Here is a 13,191-nt window from a genome sequence, read left to right on the forward strand (position 1 = left end):
TACTTCTGGAGCCGAGGGCAGCAGCAGGTGGGCATAAATGTACAGGTTAGTGGGGAAAGGGAAGTGCAGTTCAAAGAAATTCTCCTCCTCCTGTCAGTTTGTTTGTATAGCAGGGCTCCACTATATACAATCTTTCAGAGGAATGGTTGCTGTAACAATGTAATGCACCTAATTAACTAGAACCCATCACCCACTGTTAGAACTAAAATGCATTAAATAGTTAAATGTAAGATATCAACTACCCATTTCTAAATTGTTTCCCTTAGCAGTGTTCACTTACCAACAGTGGTCTTGCTTCCATTGCAACTATCAAGGGAAGAAAATGTCTTTCTGTAATATAGAGTCTATAGACACAAACTAAGTGGTTTTAGTATTTATTACAATATCAAAAGTATAAAACTGTACAAAATACAAAGGCAAAATGTGGCAGTGTTTTTTTTTAAGCTGTCAAAACTGTACATGTTTTGTTTTAGGCAACTTATTTGATTCACCATAACTGTACTAAAATCCAACTGCTCATATCGAGCACTAGGAAGTTTTGTTAGTACTGGTACCTCAACAACTCAGCCATAACATACAACTCCTTCCCCCCCATAATTTTAATCTTTTCTTCCTTAAAGAGGATTTCAAGGTGAGCTTCCTAATGGATTTTTCCACCCTTTATTTTGACATGTAATGCACCTTTACTCCAAGGGTTAGAGTCAGAGAAAGGGTGAGATGGGAGGTAGTTCTCTGTTCACTTTACCTTAGAAATGTAAAGTCTCACTTTTATTTTCTCTAGAGAGCCAGCAGATTGTACAGGTGTCCAAGCTCTTACTGGAAGTAGTGAGGAATACAAAACAGATTTCCCCCTGTATACCTTGTAAAATACCTGAAAAAAATGGGGCCTGTCCTTTAGTGCTGTTGCTTCTATTAAAAGACACAGAAAGAACCTCCCAGTGTTTTCCATGCTTTCCTTTTCCTTAGAAGTCAAGTTCTGAGTTTTACTGATTTTTCCAGGAAGATTTACTGGGGTACTGGATAACGTGTTGTGGTGGGAAGAAATCGTCACCTCAGCAGACAAGCTGACCTTCGAAAAGCTTCAGAAGCAAACTGATCCTACACTTAGGACTGCAATCTTTCCCTTTCTTGGCTCTTCACTATGTTTACAGTTTGATATATTAAGTCTTGTGCAGAAAGCAAGCAGGTTTTTAAAGCTCTTTAGATCTTTTCTAATATACCACAAAAGGGTATAGTCCACTGTCAAAGTCCACTGTTTTTAAGAGTGAGTGAAGTATTTCAGTTGTGCCTCAATCCTTTCTTTTCATACAATAAAGTGTTCAGGTTTCACTTTTGGTTATATATCACACTTAAAACATTTAGGCTACCTCTGAAAACAGAATGACAAGACCTGCATTTCTAATACCTCAAATGAGCACAGTAGCTTGAAATCTTTTCGAGACTTAGTACTTGGATACGTAAAAGCTATACCTGTAGCTTCTTTGTAGCTCCCCACAAGCCTCTGCCTGTTGGGCCTACTTTTTCAGTGCCCTATTTGTTGCAGTGTTGCTCTCGCCATACCTGTTGCCCAGCCCAGGCTATGGTGAATTCCACTACGCTCTTTTCTGAATGTATCTGAACAATTTTTACCTATATTTGAGATTGAGCAAACATTTGCCAACCATAAATTAAGTGCTTTAAAAAATTGTTTGAGAACACATAGTGAGGCTGTTAACTTTCCAAAAGTTTCAGCAGAGCTCAAAACCATCTCTGAGAGGAGACAGCCATTTTCATTTACATATATATATATATTTATCAAAAGCACCATGAAATAATTCCTTCCTTAAAAGCCATGATGTCTTGTCAATCTCTAGTATTTTCAAATAATGGATAAATATGAAATGCAGAACTGAGAAGATGCTGCTTGCATTAGTTTACATTGTTTTGTTTTTCCTGCAACAAACTAGTGGGGTCCACCTGTACAAGACATTCCTCCTTGTCTCAAATCCTGAGGTCATTACTGCAATGACTTGGTACAGTCAGTCTTATAGCTTCATAATTTACTGTGAACTATAGGCTCCTGCAGCTAGCAGCAAGTTTCTGCGTGTAAAATGGAGGTGTACAACCGGGGTTGATTTGGTCATGTATGTACCTAGTAATAAGTCCTGTGAGTTTTCAGGCAAGTTTATATGTCCAGTGGCAGTAGTAAAATCATCAGTTTCTAAATCTTCAAATGCTTTCACAGCATCCCACAGCCGAACTGTGTTATCCATGGAACCTAAGAAGAAAATGGAGAACAACAGTTTAAGGTCATATACTTTAAAAAAAAGTTACTGGGAGAAAGTTAGCATAGCAAAAAGTAAAGCTCATAGAAGTAGGTTTGCTCATAACAGGGAACACTTACGCACCTCTGCGAACAAACAGATTTTAACAAGCCTCTAACATAACTGAACATGCACATTAAAGTTCAAGCATTGCAGCCTTCATGTAATCTAAAATGAAAGCTCTGTGGATAAAGCACAAGAAACTTCATTCTCCAAACATACAGGTTTTGAATTACACTGATCAGCATCAAGAAGGCAGGTCTATCCTGAGGGCTAATGCCAATTTCAGGGTATGTTTATGATTCCATCATATATGACAGGTTTTGTTCCATACAGGAAAGAGAGCAGCATATTACAGGCCCAGTGACCTCTTTTCACTACTTTCACTAACTTTAACAGACAAATTGAACAAACCAGCCTGTGGACCAGATCAAACGTACACCCTGTCTCTGAGCTTTCACTCCTGTGGTAGTGGCTCACTGGGGATTCTCACTGCACTCCAATCAGGAAAGTACTACAAAACCATCCTAAAATATTTTTAGTCCTTCCTAAGGAAGTTATCCTGATGTGACTGCAGTGCCCATGCATTGTTTTCTCTATCAGTACCTTGAATGTGTTGGCTAATTTCAACCAGCTTACAGAACAGAGTAACATTTTAAAAATAAGTCCTACAGATTTTATGAAAACAGCTGACTAAAGTTGGAGAGACTAAATTTAGTGCTTCCACTAAGGGAAAATGGAAAACAAGCTCTGCTATATTAGACACCAGAAAACCCACTTGGACGAGCCAGAAAAACGAGCAGACCTCAGAAGTACCACTGCTGATAGAGCTGACTGTTGTTACACGCATATTTCCACATGAGTGTATGTGTGTGTATGCAATATTACATGCATCTTTCTACATCAAAAGATCTAGCACAAAGAAATACTAAGGTAGGGAATAACTCATCTCTTCCTTTCTCCTCTTAACAGTCCTTCTGCTTGGCATCTTCTCATTCTAATATCCTGCTCCTCTCTTACTACAGCCACTTTTCTACCCAAGAGTTATTTCTTATTTCTGCTTCTATCCCCACCACTACTGTACAAAGATCCTGAACCTCACTGCACTATCTTTTAACAGTGTAACACTTTTTCTTCAGTTCCCAGCATAGTGAAGGCCCACAGTTAAAAGTCCTGTAAGTACTCAACTTGCACCAGTTTAATCTGGTGCTTTTGCTAGGCAATTGATTCTAATTTGCTTTCCTCGGTTTAAAGAATCAGTTATATTGTTCTGCTTCAGACTGATGGATCGCAATGGAAACTTCACCGTTTCCAGTGAGTTTTACCTGATGCTAAGATCTCCCCATCTCTACTGAATCTGAGCGCATAGATAGTGTCAGTGTGCCCTTTCAGTTCTCCCACCATCAAGCCATGTCCAATGTCCCAGAGCAGAACTCGTCCGTCTGTTGCTCCAGTAGCCAGAAATCGTCCGTTGGGAGAAAATGCCAATGAATGAATTGGTCCCTGAAACATACATTTGGGCAGAATTAGTTAATGAGGTCTACTCACCTTCAGTCAAACAGTATTTGTTCTGAACTCTGCTTTTCAACATGTCACCTCAGAACTAAGGTCACTTTCATACTGCGAGTAATGTGCCCTTACCTTATGTCCAGTGAATATTCTTACACAGTTCCCATTCAAAACATCCCAGAGCCGTACAGTCCTGTCTGCTGAGCCCGTAGCAATATAGTTAGAGTTGGGATGAAATCGGGTACATGTCACATCAGCAAGATGGCCAGCAAATATTCGTAAAGGCTGGTAGTGATCTGTTGCCCAGAGACTGGAAAGAAAAAATTTTTATTAATAAATAAAACCCTAATGAAGTTAAAGATATGTAGCACATTGAGGAATACAGGAAGTAATTAAGCAGTGGTTTCTTACTGGTTTCTTACTGGTCAATTTATTAAATTAGCATGGACTGCTTTGGAAAAATATGTATTTCAGAAGATGGAAAGGAAGAATATCCTATCATGGTCGTTAAACAAAGCAAAAGAATATTTATGAATAGATGGACTCTTAAGAGCATACCATCTCATTTGTTTTCAGATAATTTAATGTGTTGAAATGCAAACAAAACTACATCAAAAAAAATTTTTTTTTAATACAAATGAACTCCAATTCCTAGTAGGAGAGTGGGCTAGAATATATCAGCTCATCGCTTGCAAGGTGCATCCACCACAAAGTTACCAGACAAGTAAAAACATTATCCAGTTTCTTACCGAGCCACTCTATCATGTCCCCCTGACACAAAGTAATATCCATAAGGGGAAAACTGTGTGTCCCATACTGGATAGTTGTGTCCTTTATATCCCACCAAACACGTGAATGTTTGGAGACTCCATAACCTGACAGTGCCATCTTCAGAACAGGACAAGAGATAGTTTCTGTCACAGGAGAAAGTAGAACACGTTATATATGGAACTTACACAGAGACTGTATATGCACTACACAAATACTTCGAGAATTCTATGATAAGAGAAATTGTCCATTGACCAGCAGTTGTTTAGCTTATCATGTATAAATGAATGCTTTTGGCAAGGTAAGAAACAATAACCAATTCAAAAAGAATCATTTTTAGGTCCTTATGCAAAAAGGGACAGTCTGGTATGTTGATCGATGACACAGCAATACTGGGGAAAAAAACAGCTTGTCTTTAATTACAATTATATGAAAAGAATGACCACTAAATTGTTATATTATTACTCAAAACAAGAACATACTAAACAAAATGCCGATACTCCATACAAAGCTTACTTCCCAGCTGTGTTTCTGCTATGGTTGTTTCTTGTGTAGCCATGTGCATGTGAGCAATACTTCAGCTATTTAAATGTACTTTCTACTGTTTAGACTCTCAAAATTACACAATGTTTTTAAATCTCTTATTTTAAAGATACTATGCTATACATTTTGAAAACAAAGGCTTCCAGGATATAAGTGAAACCTGAATAAGCACAGAGAGAGGTTATATTCGGTCCAGTTTTGCAGTATCTCAAGTAAAATGAATGCTGCAGTAGTTTCTCTCTCTCCAATTCACTTGGTTAAAACCCAGCATAACTACAGTTTGCCATTAAGATGATCTATTTGCCATTTAAATCCTGCATCTCAAAAAAAAAAAAAAAAAAAAAAAAGTGCTGGGCATCCTCAGCTTCTCACTGATTTTCAATAAAAAATGATGATGCCCAACACTCCGGGCTTAATGAGCACTTATACTCACATACAGCAGCTCCTTATGTCCTGCATATACAAGAATCACTTTAACCTTCAGGAAAAAGCTGCATTAACAACATGTTCATATCCAGTAGCATATAATCAAGATACGAGACAAGCTATCTAGGGAACTTGGAAACTTATTTTACCTATCAGGACTGAAGCTGGTGCCATAGACAGGTCCACTGTGACCATACAAAATCTTCAACTCACTTGCAGTTTTCTCATCCATGATCCTCTCCAAGACATCGTCTGATTCTTTGTCAATGAGACTGAGGTCTGTAACATTTCAAAGTTCATGCATAACAACTGTCAGACGTTCAAAGACAATGTCATAAACAGCAAAACAGTATTTTTTTTTTAAGAGGTAAGTATGATGTGAACAAGACATAGCACCTGAAATTGGCAATTCTGAAATTCAAAATGGCATTTAAAAGTGTTTTTACCACTAGAAGAGATTAAAACAATGCTTTACATGAATAACCACTTTTTCTCTAGTCTTCACTAAGAGCTAAAATAAATTAATCCTGGTATGTTATTTTTTCATAGACATACCATGCAGTCTCTCTAAACAAACTAAAAGCTTCTTGATAGAAATGCCAAATTTTCATGTCTTCTCCCAGAAGGTTAATATGCCAAAAATGCACTCTTCAGGCATCAATGTGTTTTGACAGCTACATGCTACGTGCAACTTAAAATAACTTTTAGTTTGTAGGCTACTGTTTGCTGAACACCACAACCACATCCCAGTTAAATATAAAGATTAAGAAATGTTCATTTGGTATCTAGCTTCAAACATAACATGCTGTTTCATGAACAACAGAATTAAAGAAGCCTGATTTCCATGAATTTGTGTAGGTGTTGAGATACTTGACATTTTCCTCCATCCTCATTCTCAAAGTTCCCCCTTTTGATTTACCACAAGATACGTCTAGCCTCTCTCCTAAGTCCCCTATACCGAGCTGTCTCCTACACCCCAGAGCTACCATCCATTCAAGAAGCAAGATGCACTACGGTTGACTCCAAGCTGACTACCTAGCAGCAGACAAGCACAACAAGTAACTACTGAGTTCTCTGAAGCCTTTCCAGCACTGCTTCTGGCTAAAGGGAAGAGAATTACTGTTGCTGAATTATTGTTTTCAGGAAAGCTGTAGGAATACAGTCATCTCCAAGATTTCTGCTTGTCAAATTTGGCTGAAAATGGTGAATGGGCTCAAAAGTTAGTCAGAGGCGGACCAGTTGCCTAAGACATATCCCATTAGCAAGCAAGGCTAAACATACCATACAGCCCAATGTTCTGCGCATTCCAAACTCTAAATTTCTATAATACCGAGGTTAAATATAACCTATTAGTTAACAAAAGGGGTACATGCTTATGGATTATGCCCAACCAAGGACTAGAGCAAAGATAAAATGCTTCTTTTCAGTGACAAAAAAGGGATTTCCTCTCTATCTGGCACTGAAAATTCCTTTTTAAAATATTGCATATTGTATATTATAGTTAGAAACAACACATCTGTGCACATGTTGCTTCTTCCAAAATTAATGAAGAGACCACATCTAACCACTGAAAACAATTCTCCTGGTACAGACATCTTTCTCTGTTCACACAAAGCATAGCTGTCATAAGACCATAATATTTTAAGACGAGCATGCATTATTTAATTACCTGCTGCTGTTTTCACACTACGTAGCTTTTTTGGAGTCACAGACCACACTCTGACAGTAGAGTCAGCAAAGCCTCCTACAATCATGCTAGAGTCATCTGTAATATCCACTGCAGTTAGACCCTACATACAAAACAGCCATTTATATTAAGTTTGTATCTTTTGCAATGCATTTGAGTACTATAAAATGCTGAACACTAGTAAGAAAATTAGACTGATTTATTTAAAAAATTATTCTAATGTAGACCAGACAAAAGTATACATCTGCTTGAAATGAACCCCCTATCCTTATGCCATGAAGAATAAAAATATATGAACAAAGCCTGGTTAATAATACAACAGTACTGTTTTCCAGTATTTCAGGGCAAATTATCTACTGTATTCAAGTGTATTCTACAAAATACACTTAGCGCCCCACATGAAAAGTGAAAGAAAGAATTACCGCAAAACTAAAGCAAAAGACACAGAAATTAAATAGTTTAGGGAAGTCTTTAAATATTTTTTTAAAGAGTTAAGATGCTCATTCCATACACTCCAGTAAGCCTTGCCAACTCTGTTAAGAAAGAGAGGAAAGTAGTGAGCTAAATGGCACAAGATTTCTCAAAACTCTGAATAAACATCTTATTTCCCTATCTTGAGGACTAGGGGCCAGAGTCCGGCTCCTCCTAGCACAGGGAGCAGAGGAGCTGTTAACTCCAGCTTGCTAACGATGATGGAGAATGGCCAGGACACGGGAAATGAGTGTTTCTGCTCACAGGGCCTCCTCCCAGCAGTGGTAGTTGCTCTTTCCCGCATTGGCAAGAGCAGCTGCCAGCTTGGCTCTCCAATGTTTAATTCTGTAAGGTGAAGGCACTGGTGCCACGGATATTTTGTTCCTTCAAGCACTCTGCTAATTTAAGTAACTGCCATGCTTGCTTATGCCCAGTGCCAGTTTCACTTCACGTACCAGGTTTGTCCCAGATTTTAAGCGCTTAAAAACTTATGACTTCAATATTCACCAAGAAAAACTTAGAGTAGAATCACTATTTAACAGTCAACCCAGTTACCTCAGTCTACAAGCCTAAACAGAATCACACATCAGAACTTCCTTTTTCTCTTAAGAGTGTGATATTTGCCACTTTGATTCCTTCTTCCCTACAATCCAAGTCCTTCTTTTACTAACCTGATAAGCATTAAGAAATGTGTAGAAACAGATGGACGGCAAGCAGTCTGGGCCAAGACGCACACGCCTTGCAGCTTCCTTCACATTCATTATTTTATCCAACTTGTCCGAATCTTTCAGTTCGGGCAGAGGAATTCTACAAGCAGTACACATTTTATGAACTAAAAGCACTTTCCGTATTGTCAATTTAAACACAGATACCTCAACATCTCAATATTCAAATATAAAACAAGAATTGAAAGAATGAAAGACTATGCAAAAGATTAACTGACAAAAAGAAAAAAAGGAAAGCCAAAAGCTCTTCCAGACATTTCATTCCAGACAGGCAGTGGAAGACAAATAATCAAGTCTGAAGTGATTAGAGAATAACCAAATAAAATTTTAATTTGGGAAAAAATACACCAAGCTTTCCATTACTTCCTTTGGCCATTCCAGCTGTAGCCATAAAGCCCCCCCCCCCCCCCCCAAAAAAAAAAGTCACATGAGCCGCGATGCAGAGTATGACTAGACTGAATTTAACAAGCCCTCACCGCGTATGATTTTCTTGTTACCTGTTTTGGGGAGGAGCATTAGGGTCTTGTTTTTTACTTTTTGACCCTACACTATCTCTTTTAGGTTTTTTCTTCTTTGGTTTTCCCTCTTCATTTTCCCCTTCTTCATCTTCATCATCCAAAGGCACATCAAACTCTGGTTCTTTAAGTAAACCAAAGAAAACCTGCAAATCAATAAGACAGGCATGAGATAAAACAATATTTGCTGTTCCTACAGAAAAGTGTTTTTTGAAATAGGAACTCTTCAATGTAACAGTCCAAGACTGTAGAATAACAGAGCTGCCTATTTAAAATTGTTATTTTTAATATTGCTGCATATATTACTGGTCATCCTATAACGATACGATGATGTATATGTTCTGCTGTTTCATCTAACAACTAGTCTGAACAATTGCAAATTCTCCCACTCTCTTTTAGCACATTCTTAAAGCAGAACCCCTACAGCTTTACATATTTTTTCTACGTAGTATATCAAGATCCACACAAACAGTCCTTGCAATAGCAACCGGCAAAAAGTAGGAATTACCTCTGTTATACAAGAGAGGAAGACAGAGTCAAATGTTCATTTTAAAACCACTGAATAATTCAGGAGTTAACCTTGTGTTCAGTCCACCAAACTGAACTGTCTCTTGCAGTGATTCAACACGTTCTTCAGAGACCACACAGCGGTATCTCTGCCAGAACCTAAACACACCACTCTTTGTTCACGCTGTCTCTTAAGATCTCCAGTAGCAATGGTCAGCCTACACTAAAGTGTAAAATGTCTCCCTTTTAGATTGCTCAGTAATAGAAGTAAAACAATCATTGCCCCCTACCTTTGCTTTATTAGCCTCTCGTTTTGCCTCCCCAGCCAGGCTTCCAACCATAGCATCTATCTGTTGCTTACTGCGAGGCATTCCATCAAAGATATCAATATAGAGATGTTCCTGAACAATGTTCCAGATCTGGTTGTTCTGCTTTTCCTGAAGATGCCTCTTCAAGAGTTGATAAGAGTCACGGGAAATACGCAGCACAAATTTGCTTGTTCGGAAATCCAGCATAGTCTCATTACCTTTCATATGTTCTTTTTTGGTTAAGCTAGATAATACACGCAAGTCATCCTGGTAATAACACTCCTGATCTCCATGAAACCTATTGAAACAATTTAAGATAGAATAAAATGCTTATTATGAAAACTATTCTCCTACGCAAACACATTAAACAAAACACATGTAAAGAACTTTGGGGAGCTACTAATTATACATGGAATTATTTCTACTGCCGAAATAAAATTCATTCTGGAGGGGGACACAGCAGTGATTTACAGTACAAAGTAAATGTATCTAACAGCTAAAAACCAAGATGAAGAGAACAAATAAATGGAAGCTCAGAGAATTTTATGAGGAAAAGGGTACTTCCAGTAGCAAACAGTTAGCTAACATGCTTATTTACAGAAACTCTAGTTTGCAGCACCATAAAGTACAGCGCATTTTTGAGTAAAACTATTTATAGCCAATTCATTACATGAACATGCATGTTCCACAATGAACATATGTTTCACACTCCCTATTTGCAATATCTAAAAGCTGACATGAGTCCAGAGAAAGCAAGTTTTCCATTTTACTCAAACCATATTATAAAATACCAGTTGGAGGCAACATTTTAACTACATTTACAGAACTATTTTTTCTGACCATATTTAAGAGGTAAAAAGTTATCCTTTTGGGTTGAAGTATTTTCATAATTAGTCTGAAACCAAAAACAAAACAAATGAAATTTGAATTTCTCCTCAAATGATTGAGACATAGGGGAAACAGAAAATTGAAGGTTAGCCAAAAGTGAGCTACTTCAATCTTATTTGAGGAATTTCTATGCACAAAACATGACATTAGAAAATATTTACAAGGAGTACTTTGGCATTTTGGTGCAATTCTTTTTGGTGTTAAAAAATGACCTAGCAATCTTTCCCTAACAAAGCAGCATCTCTTCATTAATGATTTGATCAGCCAATTCAAATTCACACCAGCCCATCATAAAGGTGGTTCAAAGTCTACACATGTACAGTTTAAAAGCATGCAGTTTGCAAGTTTGTAACACAAATTCGAAAAGGATTTAAGAACTGTTACAGTAATCCATGATACTGCTAGTTCAGAGTCCAGATCCCTTCACCATTAGAGAAGAAAAATAACACATTCATATATATATATATATATATATATATATATATATACACACACACACACACCTATGCTACTATAGCTCACAGATTTAATAAAAGTAGCTAACCAAAACTAATGTAAATACACAAACGAAAATAAATTACCGTTCAAAGAAAGACTTTGCTTCACTCTCATGTTGATTGTAAACCAATTCCAAATACATGTGCACAAAGAGAGGATAAAATAGCTGGGACAATTCGGCTCGATGACAGTCCAGGGAACACTCAATGAAGTGTTTTAATCCACTGTAGTATTCCTCGTACAGTGTGGGGTCCCCCTGCTGATTGTAGGCAGATAATACTGCACTCACATCTGGCTGGTCTTCCACAACAACACCTCCTCCAACTGCAAAAGGATTACCATATAATAAGAACTTGTAAGCTAGACTGAACGAACCAGCAAATACACCGTGGCTAACGCATCCTCTGCTAAGGTGAAGCGCTCAGAGCAAAATATAAAACCCCAAGTCTTATGCTTGTTCAATACTGCTTAAACATTAAGCGGAGGGGAGAGGGTGGCAGCAGGACATTAACTACAGCCCCCCAGCCAAGTCTTGCACCCTTAGCTACTTTTGGTACTTTCTTGCCAATGGTTGCCCATAAGTTAGTTAACAAACACATAGCCTAATTCTGCTAAGATTTTACATAAAAGGTAAAAAGAACTAACAGCATCAGAATAAGTTCTCTTTACTGCTCAGGCTAGAAACAGTCAAAAAAAAAAAAAGAAAAAGAAAACGGAACTTTTCTGAGCCTGTAAAATATGCCCACTGTAATTACTTTGCTTCTACTAAAAAAAATAGCTTCAGGTGAACAATTCCCTGGGACCACAACACAACTACCACAGGACAATGACTTCTTGTCACTGGCTACTAACTCTTAAGAGCTCTGTTCTCCACAGCAGCCAATATATGTTTTCATCACTTCACCTTTATGTAAATACAATCATACTAGGTGATAATGGGAACAGGCAAACTTTATACTATAAAGTTTACTGAATCTCTAACATGCCTGTTCCAGAAGTTTCACAATACTTCCAGCGTTCTGTGAAGCTGTTCTGTGCAACCCATTGCTCAAAAGCTCTCTTAACACAAACGAACACATCAACTAACTGACAACCCAGACTAGAAATAGGTAGAGCCTCCCTTACAAGTATCCTACGGCTCCTTCCTCAAACCGCAGCCTGTCCAGCGGGCATCGACCCGCATCCCTGCGGCCGCCTCTTGGACCATCCCCTCGGACTGCAAAGGAAACCTTCAGCCTCTTGCGCTGCCGCTAGCCGAGACGGGGCACGAAGTCCGGGGGAGGCACCTTCCGCGCTGACAGGGCGCCCGACCCCGCTCTCGGCCCCCTGCTCCCGCGGAGCGGCCCCAGGGGCCCTACTCGGCTCCGCTCCGCTCCCGCCCCCCGCCGGCCCCGGCCCCGCGGCGGGCCTCACCTTTCCCCGGCGGCACGGCCGCCGCCGCCGCCGCTCCGGGGCTGGAGGAGGCGCCGGGGGCGCCGCTGCCTCCGACAGCGATGGCGGCGGCGGTGACCCGGCCGAGCAGCGCCTCGCCGCCCGCGGCGCCGTCCGCGTCTCCGCCCGCGGCCCCCAGGAGCGCGGCGCCGGCGGGGCTGAGGGCGCCGCCGCCGAGGTCGTCGCCGAGCAGGCGGGCTTCGCGGCGCAGGATCTCCTCGGACTCGCGGAGGTTGCTGCGCCGCAGGAACTGCAGCACGGCCGCCAGCGTCTGCCGGTCCAGCGCCGCCGGCGAGGCGGCCGGGCCCGGCGCCGCCGGCTTAGGGGGCGCCGCCTCCCCCCCGCTCCCCGCCGCCGCCTCCCCCTCCGCCGCCGCCGCGGCCGGGGGGGCGGCGGGAGCGGCGGCGGCCGCCGGCGGAGCCGCAGGGGGCTGCGGCGGCGTCCCCGCCTCCGGGTCCGGCTTCACGGCCGCCACCTCCGCCGGCTCCTCAGGTAGCGCCGCCATCTTGCGCCGCCCCCATTCGCCGGTGGCGGAGAGCCGCCGCCAGGCGCGGGCGTTCTTGCGACAGTCAGGGCAAAGCGCGGCCGCCTTCCTGTGCGCTCGCGGCTTCT

The 13,191-nt window shown here is 40.7% G+C and overlaps 1 protein-coding gene across 1 annotated transcript; it reads right to left on the reverse strand.

Annotated features, from left to right (window-relative positions):
- Positions 1-357: 357 nt before the first annotated feature.
- TAF5 (TATA-box binding protein associated factor 5) lies at positions 358-13,084 on the reverse strand. The gene is made up of 11 exons (XM_062579540.1): positions 12,562-13,084; positions 11,232-11,472; positions 9,745-10,060; positions 8,930-9,093; positions 8,379-8,514; positions 7,219-7,339; positions 5,699-5,828; positions 4,562-4,726; positions 3,945-4,122; positions 3,629-3,806; positions 358-2,257 (listed from the first exon to the last, which is right to left on the reverse strand). Exons 1-11 carry the CDS (start codon positions 13,082-13,084, stop codon positions 2,040-2,042), a joined length of 2,370 nt encoding a protein of 789 aa, XP_062435524.1. The 3' UTR covers positions 358-2,039.
- Between the last annotated feature and the right edge of the window lie 107 nt (positions 13,085-13,191).

Source organism: Rhea pennata, chromosome 7 (assembly GCF_028389875.1).
Source record: "Rhea pennata isolate bPtePen1 chromosome 7, bPtePen1.pri, whole genome shotgun sequence".
Classification (NCBI taxonomy): Eukaryota; Metazoa; Chordata; class Aves; order Rheiformes; family Rheidae; genus Rhea; species Rhea pennata.

Coding starts and splice junctions, on each gene's coding strand:
- TAF5 (XM_062579540.1), bottom strand. CDS start 13,084: ATGGCGGCGCTACCTGAGGAGCCGGCGGAGGTGGCGGCCGTGAAGCCG. Junction 11,473..12,561: donor GGCCGTGCCGCCGGGGAAAG/GTGAGGCCCGCC, acceptor ATCCTTTTGCAG/TTGGAGGAGGTGTTGTTGTG. Junction 5,829..7,218: donor TAGTGTGAAAACAGCAGCAG/GTAATTAAATAA, acceptor GAAATGTTACAG/ACCTCAGTCTCATTGACAAA.